The 16992-nt window shown below is 46.9% G+C and overlaps 3 protein-coding genes and 1 long non-coding RNA gene across 5 annotated transcripts; 1 reads left to right on the top strand and 3 right to left on the bottom strand.

Annotated features, from left to right (window-relative positions):
• LOC310747775 (heat shock protein HSP 90-beta-like) lies at positions 1–2638 on the bottom strand. Its single transcript, XM_083582885.1, is given in 2 exon segments — positions 1–663; positions 665–2638. Coding segments are annotated over 2 exon segments (2094 nt in total). The 5' UTR covers positions 2588–2638; the 3' UTR covers positions 1–492.
• A 210-nt stretch (positions 2639–2848) lies between these two features.
• Positions 2849–6031, bottom strand: LOC310748674 (uncharacterized protein; the record flags this gene model as incomplete). Its single annotated transcript, XM_083584521.1, has 8 exons — positions 2849–3346; positions 3532–3611; positions 3716–3998; positions 4111–4178; positions 4313–4356; positions 4895–4974; positions 5383–5444; positions 6013–6031. 8 exons carry the CDS (start codon positions 6029–6031, stop codon positions 3149–3151), a joined length of 834 nt encoding a protein of 277 aa, XP_083440647.1. The 3' UTR covers positions 2849–3148.
• Positions 6032–9332: 3301 nt separating this feature from the next.
• On the top strand, positions 9333–16852 carry SMIM19 (small integral membrane protein 19). Of its 2 annotated transcripts, none has more exons than XM_083583736.1 (3): positions 9333–9651; positions 11001–11125; positions 14628–16852. In XM_083583736.1, exons 1-3 carry the CDS (start codon positions 9485–9487, stop codon positions 14693–14695), a joined length of 360 nt encoding a protein of 119 aa, XP_083439862.1. In that variant the 5' UTR covers positions 9333–9484; the 3' UTR covers positions 14696–16852. The 2 variants fall into 2 exon arrangements, 1 of the variants encoding a protein (XP_083439862.1); XR_014541106.1 differs by lacking the exon at positions 14628–16852 and adding an exon at positions 12131–12326 and having other exon boundaries at positions 9375–9651; positions 11001–11414.
• LOC310748253 lies at positions 13598–14231 on the bottom strand. Its single transcript, XR_014541251.1, has 2 exons — positions 14115–14231; positions 13598–14037 (listed from the first exon to the last, which is right to left on the bottom strand). It is a non-coding gene; the product is annotated as an uncharacterized lncRNA (long non-coding RNA).
• Positions 16853–16992: the final 140 nt, after the last annotated feature.

Below are 16992 nucleotides of genomic sequence, written 5' to 3' on the forward strand. Positions count from 1 at the left end.
TAATATATTGAAGCATTTAATGTGCCTTGTTTTCATCAAGGTAAACCACATTCTTTGTCATTTTAATTCCAGTAAAACAAAACCAAATACAAACAGCCAACAAGAGTACAAGTCCCTGCTCTCTGAGGACAAAGGGCAGCAGTGAGGGAGGGAGGCAAGGAGCCAACTCACTGCTCTATTAGTGGGGAGGACATTCACTGTGTTCACCTCAGCTATGGTAGGATGGATGCTTGGTGGCCCAGCAGAAAAAGGATAAAACCCGCATGGGGGGAAGGAAAACCTCAAACCAGTGGGCCGGTCCCTTTCCCCTAAAGCAGCAGAAAGACAGATCAGATAGGTGTGGAGACCCCTTGTCCCAATGGCTACAGGAAGGTAGTGAGAGACTGCTTACGAAGGCATGCCAGAGCACTGCCGGAGCCAGTCTTCCTGAGCAAGGCGAAGGTGCAGGGAATGGATGGGGGCAAGACAGAGGGGGAGGTGAGCGCCCTCTCTTTAATCCACCTCCTCCATGCGTGAGGCATCTTCGTCTCCTTCCAGAGGGGGAATATCTTCAGAGACAGCGGCACTAGGCTCTTCAGCAGCAACCTCATCTTCCTCAATCCCGAGCCCCAGCTTGATCATTCTATAGATACGGTTGGAGTGACTCTGTGGATCCTCCAGGGAAGAAGAAGCCAGAGGAAAGCAGTGCTGTCTCCAAGAGCAGCACCACAAGGTCCTTGACGGCCTGGTCGTTCTTGTCTGCCTCGGCCTTCTGACGCAGTGTCTCTACAATGGGGTGGTCAGGACTGATCTCCAGGTGCTTCTTGGCCATCATGTAGCCCATGGTGGAGTTGTCTCGCAAGGCCTGGGCCTTCATGATACGTTCCATGTTGGCGGTCCAGCCATAGGTACGGCAGGGCGAGGAGACCAGCCTGTTTGAGACCGTCACCTTGTCAACTTTCTTCTCCAGGATTTCCTTCATGAGTTTGCAAAGGTTCTCAAACTTGGCTTTGCTCTCCTCCATCTTCTTCTTCTCGTCCTCATCCTCTGGCAGCTCCAGCCTTTCTTTGGTGACGGACACCAAGGTCTTGCCATAAAATTCCTTCAGCTGCTGGATGCTATACTCATCAATGGGCTCTGTCAGGTACACCACCTCAAAACCACGTTTCCTCACTCGCTCCACAAAGGCAGAGTTAGCCGCCTGCTCCTTGCTCTCACCTGTGATGTAAGAGATGCTTTTCTGGTTTTCCTGCATACGGGATACATATTTGGAGAGGGAATTCATCTCGTCGCCGGAGTGGGAAGTGTGGTACCGCAACAGTTTTGACAGGCGTTTGCTGTTGGTAGAGTCCTCATGGATCCCCAGCTTGAGATTTTTGGAGAAGGCCTCGTAGAACTTCTTGTAGTTTTCTTTGTCCTCCGCCAGCTCTGCAAAAAGCTCCAGGCATTTGACGATGGTCTTGCGAATCACTTTGAGAATCTTGCTTTGTTGCAGCATCTCACGGGAGATGTTCAGGGGCAGATCCTCGGAGTCCACTACACCCCGGATGAAGTTCAGGTCCTCTGGGATGAGTTCATCACAGCTGCCCATAATGAAGACGCGCCTCACATAGACCTTGATGTTGTTCTTTTTCTTCTTGTTCTCAAAGAGGTCAAACGGGGCCCAGCGTGGGATGAAGAGAAGCGCCCAGAATTCCAACTGCCCCTCCACAGAGAAGTGCATAATAGCCAGATGGTCTTCCCAATCATTAGTCAAGCTCTTGTAGAACTTGCCATACTCCTCCTGAGTGATGTCATCAGGGTTTCGGGTCCAGATGGGCTTGGTCTTGTTCAGTTCCTCCTGGTCGAGGTACTTTTCCTTGTTCTTCTTGGTCTTCTTCTTGCTCTTGCCACCTTCCTCCTCTTCATCTGATCCCACATCTTCAATCTTGGGCCTCTCCTCATCCTTGGGGGCTGCCTCTTCACCCTCCTTCTCCACTTTTTCCTCTTCCGTCTCATCGTCGCTGATTTCCTTCTCACGCTCCTTCTCCAGATAGAGGGTGATAGGGTAGCCGATGAACTGGGAGTGCTTCTTCACCACTTCCTTGATGCGACGTTCCTCCAGGTATTCAGTCTGATCTTCCTTCAGGTGCAAGATCACTTTGGTGCCACGGCCAATGGGTTCGCCATGGTCAGTTTTGACAGTGAAGGAGCCGCCTGCAGATGACTCCCAGGCATACTCTTCATCATCGTTGTGCTTGGTGATAACCGCAACCTTCTCAGCCACAAGGTAAGCAGAGTAAAAGCCCACACCGAACTGTCCAATCATGGAGATGTCTGCACCAGCCTGCAAGGCTTCCATGAAGGCTTTGGTGCCAGACTTTGCAATGGTGCCCAGATTGTTGATAAGGTCTGTCTTTGTCATGCCAATACCAGTGTCCACCAAGGTGAGGGTGCGATCATGGGGATTGGGAATGATATCTGTCTTCAGCTCTTTGCCACGTTCCAGCTTTGAGGGATCTGTCAGACTCTTATAGCGGATCTTGTCCAGTGCATCAGAGGCATTGGAAATGATCTCCTGCATAAAGATTTCCTTGTTGGAGTAAAAGGTGTTGATTATCAGGGACATAAGCTGGGCAATCTCTGCCTGGAAGGTGTGTATCAAAACAACTGCTGTACAACTACTGTTTAGATGGTTTACTTGAAGCCACAGGGACACAGGTAAGAAATATTTTCATGAACAGAAGGATGGAGGATGTGCGCATTATACGAAACCAAGTTTGTGTTCAACCAAAAGATGAGGATCTCCCATTCCTTCACTCTGTGCTGGGTCGTTCAGAATATCCTCAAAACCAATGCAGTCACAGTTGCCTTTCCAGATATCCAGGGACAAGTTCGCAATAGGAAGGAAAAGAAGACGCTGGAGCAGCTTCACTGCTTGGAATTCCATCTGCAGCTTCAGCGGTGCATGCAGCTCTGGAATATTTCTCAGAGTAGAAAAAATCATCTTATCTTGATTTAGCAACAACAACAAAATTATCCGGTGTGTCCAAAGGATGAACAGGGAAAAGTTCGCTCTTCACATTTGTAAAGCCTCTATTTATCACATCACAGCTTTCAAATGCTTCAGCAGCTGACAAATCAGAAACCGGAATATAGTCCTTCAGCTGAGATCCAAACACTCTGGAATTCACCTCAACCTGTGTTTTTTTATTAAAAAAAGAAGGGGGGGAAGGATAGTGGTCAAAGACAATGGGAGCTGTAGTGAAGCACCCCCTGTAGGAAGGCCCCCAGCCTTCTCCCCGCCCCATGCAAAGGTTCCCTTCCTCTTACCTGGTCTTTTTGGAGGAGGCTTGGGCAGCAGCCACAGCGGTGCACGATCGAGATCCTGCAAGAAAGAAGGGATCTTTGAAGCACTGCTTCTTGGGCTCGAATCCTGTTGGCTGCTTTCGCAGTGGCATCTGGGTGGCCCCTGGGAGAAGAGGAGGCTGGACCAGAAGGGGCCTTGGCCTGATCCTGCAGGCCCTTCTGGTGTGTTTCCTAAGTCCCCCCTCCTCCCCCCTGTCCCATTACCTCAGGGGCGAGAGGCCGTCGTCTGGGCTCCAGTCCCTCCCGGAGGAATGCGGCGGTTCCACGGCTGAACTTCTCCCTCGCTGCAAAACAAACAGAGACATCAGAAGGCTCCTGTTTCCCAGCCACACTAGCCCCAGTCTGGGGCAGGAGGGTGGGGGACAAGGGAAGGGGCATTTCCACTTACCTGATCTTATGAGGGCTCCCCACTTCTCCACCGTACGGGCGTCCGACCGGCCTAGCACGGAAGCAACAGCCAAAGTCTCCTCCCTCACCTGAGAAGCTGTTTTAATGGGAGGAAACTTTGGCTGCTGCTTCTGTGCCAAACCGGGCCGGGATGGAGCCATGCCCGTACGGAGGAGGGGCAGTGGGGATGCGCCGCGAGGGACGACAGCCGGGAACCGCCGGGATGTTGTTCGGTTCTTCATTCCGGGAGCCGGCGCTGGAGCCTCATCCCTGGAGGCGTGGCCCTGTGGAGGAAGAAGGACATCACATGAGAATGGAAGCCACAGGTGGGAGAGTGTTTCTAGGACTCCCAAAACACGTCCCACAAAGATCCCTTCATTCCCTCTGCCCTCGTACCTGATGTTCGCCACGTCTCTCCAGGGATTTGGCCAGAACAAAATAGGTGTTGGGGAAAGGCTCCCACACTGCAAAGAAAAAAGAAACATGAGCAGGCGCCTGGCTCCCTGCCATGCTAGCCCCAGTCTGGGGCATGAGGGTGGGGGACAAGGGAAGGAGGCATTCCTAGAATATGGGGCACTCAGTTGGCATTTCCACTTACCTGAGCTGGGAGCCTTTCCCCCTTTGTTCTGGCCGGCCTCTCGCCTAAGGAAGAAAGAAGCTCAGTTAGTCTGATTGGAGGAGACAGGGAGAACTCTGGGATTGATCTCCACCAGATCTCCACCCAATGGACAGAGCAGGCACCGGCCTATGGGCCAGGCAACAACGGATCAGAATAAGTACTGTTTGTTTTGCCTATTAATTATTGTTGGTTGCTAAAATCAAAAACGTATCAGGATATGATTTGCAAGGAGCCCAGGGATATTTTGACTGCCTAGGGGCCTCCACAGGTTTTAATCTGGAACTGTGCCCAACCAAGGGCCAACTTTGGGTTCTCAAATGTCAAGGGCGCCCTGTAGGCAGAGCTGTAGCTGGGTGATCTTGCGCCCCTGGAGAACTATCCAGATTGCGCCCCCTAGCCATGGACAAATGAGCTCTTCTTTCTGCCTCTCCTCCAACCCTCCACCCATTCAATTCACCCTCTATTAAAAACCTTTTCTTATGAGGCAATAGCCCAGTGTGAGCGCACCGGCTGTGCCCTCCTCAGACTGCCCCACCCCTGCCACAGAAGGGCACAGCATACCTGCAGATGTTGGTTTGGGACGTGGCACCGCTGGGCTGCTGCGTGGCCGGAGCCCTGACTGGCGTTTCCAAACCACGGCCCTGCAAAGGAAGAAGGACATTTCACTCTCCTGCCATAGGCATCCGCTCTAGGGGACAGAAGATTTCCTTCTGGGGCAGATTGCCTTTCATCTTTTCTCTCCCCAAAGCCACATCAGGGGGCGGCCAGCCAGCGGAGGGACATAGGGGGCAGGTGGGAGGGTGAAGGCCACTCCCTGCAAGGCCCTTTCCACCTGGCCAGGGGGGCGAGGCCCAGACCCACCAGCCAGCCCTACTGAAGAGGCTCCTCCTGAGGCTGGAGGAACGTCGCCCAGCTAGTGTTTGATTGATTTATTATGCTGTAAACCGCTTTGAGATTTTTTATTACAAATATAAAGCGGTATAGAAATTAAAATAAATAAATAAATAAATAAATGCGTGGGAAATGGATTCCCCATGGAATTAACATACCACGACTTCCAGTCGCTCCTCACGGCGCCAGAGCAACGGTTGCGGCCTTCCTTTCTGAGAACCTGTGAGACAGAAAGGAAAATAAAAACACAGGAAGTTACCAACCAGTTATTCACAGCAGAAAATATCCTGCCCACAGCCAGCCCCGGCTGGGCTCCAAACTCCGACCATCTTCTTACCAGCCAGATGCACTGACCCCTTGCAATTCTGCCTGGGCTGGAGAAAGGGGAGAGAGAAGCGTTTTGCTCTCTGTCCCTCAGGACATGGATATGAGAGCCACACCATGCAGCCCTCTCAATATCTCAAGGGCCGTCACAAGGAGGGGGGAGGAAGCTTGTTTTCTCCTGCTCCAGAAGCTCCCAGGACCTGAAGCCATGGCTTCAGGCTGCAAGAAAGGAGATTCCGACTCCACTTCAGGAAGAACTTTCTGACAGCAAGAGCTGTTTGACCGTGGGAAGAAATCCCTCGGAAGGCGGTAGACTCTCCTTCCTTGAAGGTTTTTCAGCAGAGGTGGGATGGCCATCGGCCATGGATGCTTGAGCTGAGATTCCTGCATCGCAGGGGGTTGGTCTGGATGACCCTCGGAGGTCCCTCCCAATTCTACAATTCTATGGGGTTCCAGGTTCTCACCTTTGCGAAGCTCACTCATTGCGGAGCAGTAGAGCAGGGTCAGGTTTGGAAAGCAGTACGGCAGACTTCAAAGCAACTCTCCCTCCTTGAGAGTCTGAATGTTGGGTGGGAGGCAGTTGAGAGTTGGTTGAGAGTGGCGGGTTCTAGAAGGGGGGGGGGGCAAGGGACGGCTTCTGATTGGCTGCAGGAGCTTCCTGCACTCAGAAGGAAACCATATCAGATGCTTGGCTTCCAAAGAACGTCTGCAAGCCGGGCACTCACTTATAATTATTTTATTTATTGAATTTATATTTCACCCTTTCTCCCGAAGGAGGCCAGAATGACATGGGATGTGGGTCTATTCATGTCAGTTTCCCGTAGATATGACACAGCTGAGGCGCAACTGGGAACACTGTGTGAATAAAAACCAGTGACTTAAAAGTGCCAAAACTTACCTGCTTCTTTAGATGTGTGTCAGCAATGCAGACAATAGTGGCTAGATTTCTTATTCTGTTGGATTGCTGCTAGATTCTGGCTTCCTCACACGTAAATGTGGCAGACACAACTAAAGAACAAATACTGTTGCTCCTATCATGCCTACTTGGACCCATCAACCCTCACATCCGTGCCCTATTTTGCATGCTTAAATAATTCAATAAATACAGACAACAACGACAACTGTGGGGCTGTGAAAAATTCACTCTGTGTGTTTTTCTCCTGTATTGTTAGTTATTCCCCTTGCAGAAGAAGAAGAGGGTGGGGCTCTTTGTCTCCCTGCCCATCCCTTTCCCCACAGAAGCAGCCTTCCGCTTTCCTTTCACTTGGCTGAATCAGGCCCCACAGGTTTAATCAGATGTGCATCCAAGTGTAGCACCCTGCTTGTGGTTAGCGCTTAGCTGGAATGAAATATTCAACGCAGCAATAGAGAAATTAAAATAATAATTTATTTGTCAGACAAATAAATGAGAGACACAGTGGTATATGGTTACCAAAGCTCTGCCCACTCCAGCCCTGATGGTCAGCACTTATATTTCCTCAGCTCAGCCCCCTTGCTCCTCCTTTGGCTGCCTCTGTCCAATCAGCCTGGTTGAAATTCCTATTGGCTGTTTACTAGAACCAATCATAAAAGATACACCCATTTCCTATTGCCTTTTATGGGAGACAAAGAGCTATATTTCCTTCTATCTATAAATGGCAAATAAGTATATCTTACATTTGCCTCTACAAGGCACCTTAATTAACATTTCACCTTTTGCCTTATTGCCCTATTCACTGCAAAACAGATGGCTAAAACAGATGGTGCATGGTTTTTTAATTTTTATCTTAAAGAGATCTTGGGTTCACCTTCTTACACACCATCTATGAAATAAGAATCTAACATAAGAATCTAACATTTCTTACTTTCTAAATCCTTTGCATAATTACATTTAAGCCAATATATTTCATACATAACATATATAGATTTTCAGAAGCAAAGGCCTTTTCAAAGTAAAAAGGAACTTAGTAAAAGCTAAGTTCTCTAAGTTCTCTAAGTTCTCTGAAGCTTCAAAGCAGCTTCAGAGAGAAGCCTCTTTCCCTAGCCAGCTGCTGTTTCTATTAGCTCTTGCCCTTTTAACCTTATGAAAATGTGGCTCAAGTTTAATGGGAGGCACAATAATTCTTACTATTTACCAATTCTTAATTGTGTTTTTGTAGCTTGATTGTATTCTGTAATTTGTATGGTCAGTGTGACCTTTTGCTCCCAGCCTGTAATTTCCGTTTACAACCCTGAAATACTGCTATAGATCAATGGGGCCCTTGAACAGGAAGATAAACAGCTGCCAGAGTATTCAGCCACCTGCTTTATGCCTGGCATGAGAGATACAAACATTTGCAAATATATTTTTTAAGCTCATTTTAAAATACAGATCTTGATCAGATGCCTCACAAGGGCCAATTCTGACTATCTGTACTATCTGCACCCAGTTTACTGTATGGCCCTCTGAGGAGGCCTTTCCCATCCACTGTCCTCTTTTCCAAAGAGCATTGTTGGTAGCGATGGCCTTGGCTATCCATGCCAATGAGCCTTTGATAGTATGTCCACCGCTTAGGAGTCCCAATGAAAGCAGAGCAGAAGGGGGGCTGCTGCTGCTATGGAGCTTGTGGCAGAGCTTAGGCTCTTAACTCTTCCTTTAGCATCACAGGATTGTGGAGCCCGGAGAGACCACAAGGACAATCCAGCCCCCTGCAAGATAGGAATCTGTCGGCCAAAGTGGGGCTCCAACCCAGTGGCGTAGCGTGGGTTGTCAGCACCCGGGGCAAGGCAAGTAATTTGCGCCCCCTAACCCGTGGATTTTAGTAGGGGCAGAGAGCTGCGAGTGCGAGTGCGCCCCCCCCAGATGTTGCGCCCGGTGCGGCCGGCCCCCCCTGCACCCCCCACGCTACGCCACTGCTCCAACCCACTTAAGAGTCAGGCTCTTCTGGCTGAGCCATGATTGAATCTCGGCCTCTCTGGCAGTGAGGAGCATCACAGCCCTTTGCCACATTTGGGGGTGTTTTTGGAAGAATCCGGAGGCCACCCCTGTATACTCTCCCATATTACATATTTAAGGTTATATGTTATCTTTATCATCCCCATTCTATAAATCAGAGCTTCCTAATTTTAAACTCAACATATGCAGAATAAGCTCTTGGGGCTTACTTGCATATAAAAAGATTTTAACCCAAAGATATTGGAAGTAATAAGAACTACCCACTGACAGTTATGTCATTTTAATAATCCATCATCCCTTTTTTCCATTCATTTGTATTCTTCTGGAGACTGGAGTTTTTTTCCCCTTAAAAATTTTTTGGGGGCCCCCAAATGTTTTGAAGAATGCATGGATAAACACTGTTCAAAAAACGAACAGGCTGATATGCTTAGACTAAAGGAGTGAAGTGGGAAAGGCACGTTTTAAAGAGATTAAATCAAAAACCTAATGATTGCAACGATAGCATTGAATATAACATATGAGGAAGTCGAGGAGTTGTGGAGGGGAGTCGTAGGGTGTGGTGATGGGAAGTCTGTAAATAGCGGTTTATTTTTGTGTGTATTGCATAGCTGTCAACTTTTCCCTTTTCTTGCGAGGAATCCTATTCGGAATAAGGGAATTGCCCTTCAAAAAAGGGAAACGTTGACAGCTACGGTGTATTGGTAGTGTTTTTTTTTTCCTTTTTGTATTATCAAAACTCAATAAAATTTTAAAAATATTTTTTTTGGGGGGGTCTTGGGGCCCTAAGCTATAGGTTGTTTAGCTTATGCGTAAATCCGGCACTGCGTGTGCCAAAAAGGCGCTTGCAAAGCTCCGTCCCAAGCCACCCGGAAGCTAGCAGCGGCGCGCGATGGCATTGCAATTGCATTTCTTTGCAAATCCAGGGCTCTTTCCGCAGGACGTGACATCAGGCGCCGGCCTCTTCCTCCCTGTTTCCCTGCCCGGCTGCGGGCGCATCTCCCCCGCGCGCCGGATTCGCACCCATGGCCGGTGCGCGCGTGCTGGGCGAGAGCGGGGGCGGCGGGGGCGCTGCTGCCGCCGCCGCCGCAGCCCCCATGGACTACTCGGTGCACGAGGCTTGGAACGAGGCCACCAACGTCTACCTGCTGGCCGTGCTGGCCAGCCTGGCTCTGCTGGTGTACGCGCGCAGGTGGGTTTCCCCCATCTCTCTTTCGGTGACACTGCAGGCTGCCCTTCGGAACTCCCCGCCACTGGAGATCCAGCAGGGCGCCTGCAGAGACGCCTTTAGCGTGGTGGCGCCTGCCCTTCGGAACTCCCCGCCACTGGAGATCCAGCAGAGCGGCTGCAGAGAGGCCTGCTGCGCACTGTTGGGAACCCCCCCCCACTGCCTTTAGCGTGGCGGCACCTGCCCTTCGGAACTCCCCGCCACTGGAGACCCAGCAGGGCGCCTGCAGAGACGCCTGCTGCGCATGGTTGGAAAACCCCCACACACACCTTTAGCGTGGCCCTTCGGAACTCCCCGCCACTGGAGACCCAGCAGGGCTCCTGCAGATCCCTTTAGCGTGGCGGCGCCTGCCCTTTGGGACTCCGCGCCACTTGAGACCCAGCAGGGCGCCTGCAGAGACGCCTGCTGCGCATGGTTGGAAACCCCCCCCCCACACCTTTAGCGTGGCGGCGCCTGCCCTTCGGAACTCCCCGCCACTGGAGATCCAGCAGGGCGCCTGCAGAGACGCCTTTAGCGTGGTGGCGCCTGCCCTTCGGAACTCCCCGCCACTGGAGACCCAGCAGGGCTCCTGCAGATCCCTTTAGCATGGCGGCGCCTGCCCTTTGGGACTCCCTGCCACTTGAGATCCAGCAGAGCGCCTGCAGAGACGCCCGCTGCGCACGGTTGGGAACCCCCCCTCCCACCGCCTTTAGTGTGGCAGCATCTGCCCTTTGGAACTCCCCGCCACTTGAGATCCAGCAGGGTGCCTGCCCTGCACTCTTTCTGGCGCCAGCCAAAAGGAAGCCCGCGCAGGCGCTTGGGAAGTCGAGGCGGCGCGAATCTGCTTGAGTGTTTCATTTTTTGCTTTGCATGTTTTCGAAGTAGGGGTATGTGGCTTTTTCTTGATCTTGTTGTTTTGAGTCATTTTGTGAGGGGTTTTTTCTTTTAAGCCTTGGAGACGTTTTATGGCACAGGCAAATAATGTGTAAAAAGGCAGTTGTGGTCATGGCGTGAAGTGCATTTGGAAGCAAGGGGTGGAGCAAACAGGAAGTGTGACGTTCAGAGTGGGGTCAGCCTGTATGGTCTAATAATAATAATAATAATAATAATAGTAAAAATAAATAAATAAGTGGTGATATCCTGCAGTGGTGGTAAGACCTGCCGCCTAAAGGAACGGGCTAATTCTTTTGCTACGGTCGTCTAATAAATGTCCCAAGCAAGCACAAATTTCATGGTTCTGTAGATTATCTTGCCACTTACAACTGGAGGAGACATGATATGGCACTTTATTATTACTTTATTGTTTACATCTTGCTTGTCCTCTTGGATTTTAGAAATAAAAGGAAGATCATGAGGATTTTTACGCTACCTCCTGCTGTAGAAGTACCACCTGAGCCAAACTTTTACGATAGCGTGAAAAAAATTCGTCTACGGCAGCAGCTAGAGATGTACTCTATCGGTAGGTATACTCTGTCGGTAGGCTCCAAGTACGTTTCTGAGCACAATTCAAAGTGTTGAATTAAAGCCGTAAAATGGCCTTGGTTCAGTATACCTGAAGGAGCGTCTCCACCCCCATCATTCAGCCCGGGCTCTGGGATCCAGCTCCGAGGGCCTTCTGGCGGTTCCCTTTAAATATTTTTTTTTTGGGGGTGGTGGTTATTGGGTTGTTGTTTTTAGTTTATGTATTCTGTGGTTTTATATTCTGATTTAATTCTGTGAGCCGCCCTGACACCTGCGGGTATAGGGTGGTATATAAATTCAATAAATAATAATAATAATAAAAAAACGATAATAATAATAGTTACATCAAAAACCTGACAGTACCTAACTACCGAAGGCTTTTCACCAAAGCCAAACTAAATGTATTTCCCTCTGCAGTGTTGGATGGTAGGTTGAGAGGAGTTCCCTACCAGGACAGACTTTGCTCGTGTGCTCAAGACATCGATTCCATAAATCATATTTTGTTGTATTGTGCAAAATATGAGCAGGCCAGGGCTGAACTGATACTACCCTTGCTGGTACCTTTCCCAGGAAAATCAGAGGCTCATTATGTCAGGTTCCTACTGGAAGTCCGGACAAATGCTATAATGTTAGCAGTGGCAAAGTTTTTATCGGTGGTTGCAAAAACAAATGAGCCCTATATTCTAAACAAAATGCTTGTTTAACCTGGAGGTAGGCTGTATGAATTGTGTATTGATTTGTAATGATTTGTTGGGTCTCTGGACCGTAATAAAGATTGATTGATTGATAATAGTTACAGGGAACCAGGCAGAGGGCCTTCCCGGCAGTGGCACCCTCTCTGTGGAACACCCTCCCTTCAGATGTCAAGGAGATAAAGAACTACACAACTTTTATAAGACATCTGAAGGCAGCCCTGTATTGGGAATTTTTTAATGTTTCAAGTTTTATTATGTTTTTATATTTTGCTGGAAGTCACCCAGAGTGGCTGGGGAAACCCAGACAGGGTGTTGTTGTTGTGTATTTAAAGATACAGAGCTTCTAAAGATACAGAGCTTCTATTCGTTATTGTAATTCATAACTGAATATACAGTGGTACCTCGGGTTACATACGCTTCAGGTTACATATGCTCCAGGTTACAGACTCCGCTAACCCAGAAATAGTGCTTCAGGTTAAGAACTTTGCTTCAGGATGAGAACAGAAATCGTGCTGTGGCAGCGCGGCGGTAGCAGGAGGCCCCATTAGCTAAAGTGGTGCTTCAGGTTAAGAACAGTTTCAGGTTAAGTACGGACCTCTGGAACGAATTAAGTACTTAACCTGAGGTACCACTGTATGTCAAAAGGAGACTCAAAATAGAAATAAACATTCAGGATATTTCAAAACGCCTATCAGAAAGATGTTTCAAAAGTTTCCACACTTATGATACAGCTCTCTTCCTGCATGTTATACAGAGAGGTGCAAGAGGAAAGTCAAAACCAAGGGTCAGCAAACTTTTTCAGCAGGGGGCCAGTCCACTGTCCCTCAGACCTTGTGGAGGGCAGGACTATATTTTGGGGGCGGAAATGAACTAATTCCTATGCCCCACAAATAACCCAGAGATGCATTTTAAATAAAAGCACACATTCTATTTATGTAAAAACACGCTGATCCCCGGACCGTCCACGGGCCGGATCCTGCCCCCGGGGCCTTAGTTTGCCTACCCATAGTCAAAATTATAGTATTGTGGAATGTCAGTCAGTATACAGGACACAAGGGAGTCACAAATCCCAATGGACGTTCCAGAATTTGCAGTTGGTTAGCTATGCTGGTGAATATTGCCACATTACTGCCTAGATGGGCAGTAGGCTGTTATGACCATGTGGTCATAAGAAGGCATACAACTGTTCATATGTTTTGCCTCCTATTTACTGTTAATGAGAGGGGAGTAGTGTTCATTTTAGTTATGATGTCCTGGTAAACGGATGTTCAGCCAGCCTAGATCAGAAACAAGTAGGTGTACAAGTGGGACTTGCAAGTAAATGTTGCAGGGTGCTGTTCAGGGGGCCAGCCAGCCATGCTTTTTTCTAGGATAATTCCTCCATGGGATTTCATGTGTCCAGCCACTCCACCCCACCCCTGCCCTAACAGATGCTCAGTGTTGGACTTTTGCGAGAAAAATGCTTTTTTTTTTTTTTGTACTTCTGCAGACCCCAAGACTGCTTGATACCTCTCTGTTTTGGTGTTGCTTTGGTTCGATGTTAGTATATAGGATGACAGTATTTATCCTTTGAAATCATGATCCAGGTACTCTCCAAAGGAGGTTCTCCATTCAGCATAATGAACACAAAAGGAATACCTGCGAGACTGATGTGCACAAAGGTTTGCTCAAAGCCAAACACAGAATACAAAACAAGAAGTTGCCAGTGTCCAGGTTTCCCTGCAATAGAAAGCAACATATTTTTTTTGGGGGGGGGCTACTCTTGGCCTTTTTGTCAAGCTTCCCATTTTTTATTCTAAGGAGGTAAAACCAGTTTACAAAATCTTGCAGAATTACAATGGGTTTCTTGTTTGTGAGTGATTTTTCTTACTGACAGTGTCCAGTACATCTACCACTTTTCCTTCTAAGCAAACCCTCTGAAAAACAACACAACATTCCATGTATAACAGTAGTATCAAACTTTGTTAGCAGGTTGGGGGTGTGATTTTGCAACTTCTTACTCCCTGCCATTGTTGGACATGTGCTTACATCTATTGCTTCTATGACTTTAAATCGCTAAATGATGTGCCGGTAACAATTACTATTAAATGTGGACATTTTGCACTCGTGACAGAAGGCAATTTTTTATCCTAAAATGTGTGCGTTGGAATTTGCTGAATGTGTATTGTGCTGAATTAGTTTGTTAGCTAACAGATAAACAATGGGTTTGAAGTAACTACATGTTGTTGCTGTTTTGCTGTTTTTTTGAGGAGGGGCAGAATCTTACAATAGGAATTTAACAATTCCCTGTACGTTTACTTGGAAGCAAGTCCCCCTGAATTCAATAGGGCTTAGTTTCTAGTAATACCGCCTCTCCTGGTATGCCCCACGGAGGACCTTAAGGTCCATAAATTGCAACACCCTAGAGGTGTTAGATTAGCCTCAAGCAGAGCCAGGGCCTTCTCAACACTGGCCCCGGCCTGTGGAACACTCTGCCTCATGAGACCAGGGCCCTGCAGGATCTGATTTCTTTCCACAGGGCCTGTAAGACAGAGTTGTTCCACCTGGCCTTTGGTTTAGAATCAGTTTGATTCCCTCCCCCTCTTTCTTTTTCCTTTCTCCTCCTGTGAAGAGGCTGCATCCTAATGTTTTAAGGTTGTATTTTAATCTTGTTTTTTAAATTGTATTTTAATCAACTTGTTTTTATTATTGGTTGTTAGCCGCCCTGAGCCCGGTCTTGGCTGGGGAGGGCGGGGTATAAATATTATTATTAATAATACGTTTAGAATTGCAGTCTAATATATTCAAATGTGTTTATTTTTCTAGCAAGGAAATATGATCACCAGCAGCAACCGCAGAAGCAGAATGATAGTGTGCAGCTATTGGTGGAATGAAGTCTCGAAGCTCTGAAGCTGAGAGGATGACGGAACGTTTGGGATGTAGTCCTTTTCAATGCGACTTGAATAGTATAGTGATTTGTATTCGTAATTATTGCCTTGAGAAGACGTATGTAAATGTACAGCGAGCATTTTCTGAAATCGGGAAAATTAACATGGCTGATACATATTGGCCCTGTTTCCCAGTTTGCATTACAAATGATTTCCAGTAAAAGTAGGAGTAGATAAAGTTAAAACAGGGCTGCTGGGACGTTCAGTGTGGTTATCACAGCAATTCCCATTCAAAAAGTGATGAGAAAGGCACATGACATTTGATGTGCCTCAGTGGAGTTAATAAAGTAGTTGGTGCTGGTAGAGAACAGAATATATACTTATAGGCTCACAATAAATACCAAATGTCCTGTTTGGGTTATAGAGTATAGATGAAGAGATAAAAATATTAGAATGTACAAATTTTCCTTTTTGACCTGGTAAAGAGTGGTGGATAAAACAATAAGCAGTTAAGGAAGTCACTTATTTTCAATTGGAGGCTCTGCAGGGCAGGAATATTTTTTTTACCTCTTTTAATTATCTTCCTGGTGTTTTATTTAATCTTGTTAAGTTCCATTGTTGTTGCAGCTGCTGTTGTTTTTAAGCCAGGATACTTCCAGTTAAAATTACTTAGGACCACTGAACTCAGTGGAATTAAGCTGTTTAGGCAGTTGTGCCTGGGCAATCTGTGGTCCTAATCAGAACTAAAATAAACTTAAAACGTTTTTGGAGAAACACCCATTTGACTAAGTCAGTAGCAAAGCTGTAATACTTTATGGGGTGAGCACATTTTCTTATTGGGTTGTTAAATGGCACTTTAATGTGGCACTGTTACAAAGAGGGTTACATAGCTGGAGCACAAGGTAATAAAACTGTTCTTAGTGATTACAGCTAGAACTGCTTGGAATACAGATCCACCTTTAATGGTCAGTTATAAATGTATTTGCAAATATGTCAGACAAAACTGATTATGGTGGAATTATGGAGCGATTAGGTGATGCAAATAATTTATATTGGAAGAAATGTGAAAAATTTGTTCCAGGCACGTTTGAAAACATAAACATGTGATGAATTAAACAATGAATTGCATCCCTAAGTAGGTGGTGACTTTCCAATTATGGTTAAAAAGAAAAAGAGCAGATTAACAAATTTCTGTCTAGTGTTAAATAGCCATTTCCAATACTTGTCAAATTTTTTTTGTTTATGCCCCACGTCTCCTGAACTGCTGTCCTGTGCATAAAAAACTTCTAGGAAAGTAATGTGCTCAAGTATCTTATCACAGCCAAAGTTCCTTATTCTCCCTTCCACTTCCAATAGCATTCTGGTGTGAAAGTTTAATGCTTTGCCTGTAGTTAGGCAACTGTTCAAAGAGTTTCCTATTTGGACTGCGGATGGAGTTCAGTAGTTCATCCTTCTATACTTGAGATTTGGTCTCTTATTATATCACCATGACCCCTCTTTGTGATCCTTTGCAGATTTCCTACATTTGCAGCACCGACTAGTGGGGATGAGCTTTCAGTTTGGACAAGTGTAATCAATCAGATGAGCAGTTTAAGGGCTGATGTTCACATCATGTTGGGGCAGCTTTTTGTAGATATAAAAGTTACCCCCAGATCTGCATTTCTGGGTGCTATATTGTGGGAGCTTGGAGCTTGCCAATCTTGGCTGTAGCGACTTCAGTGATTGTGTAGTAACAACAAAAAGGAAAGTGAATCAAGTGAATTTCTTATCCTGTATATGTATGAGGAACCCAAGTACATCCTAGTGCAGGCATAGGCAAACTTGGCCCTCCAAATGTTTTGGGACTACAACTCCCATCATCCCTGTCCACTGGTCCTGTTAGCTAGGGATGATGGGAGTTGTAGTCCCAAAACATTTGGAGGGCCGAGTTTGCCTATGCCTGTCCTAGTGTATCACTTGTGAATATACAACTTGTGAATATCACTTGTGAATATACAACTACATAGTATTATTGTAATATAATGTATCACTTCCATTGGACTGTCTGGTACTATTGTGCCCTGGGTAGAAACTGTACACTTGCCCTTGCAAAATGCTCCCGTACTTTCAGTGTATAAAATGTTTTTGTATTTTATTTTTAACAGTAAAATGCATTTAAAGTTGGGTCTCTGTGAAGCTTATTTTTCCTGAGCTAACAGCATTTTTATGGGTAACATGCATGTAAGTTTTAAGATTTATTTCTTACAAGGATGCAGTTTTTTTATTTTATTAGCTGGCACGTTAAGAATTATTTATCAGACCTA

This window comes from Podarcis filfolensis (genome assembly GCF_964270895.1).
Source record: "Podarcis filfolensis genome assembly, chromosome: 13".
Lineage (NCBI taxonomy): Eukaryota > Metazoa > Chordata > Lepidosauria > Squamata > Lacertidae > Podarcis > Podarcis filfolensis.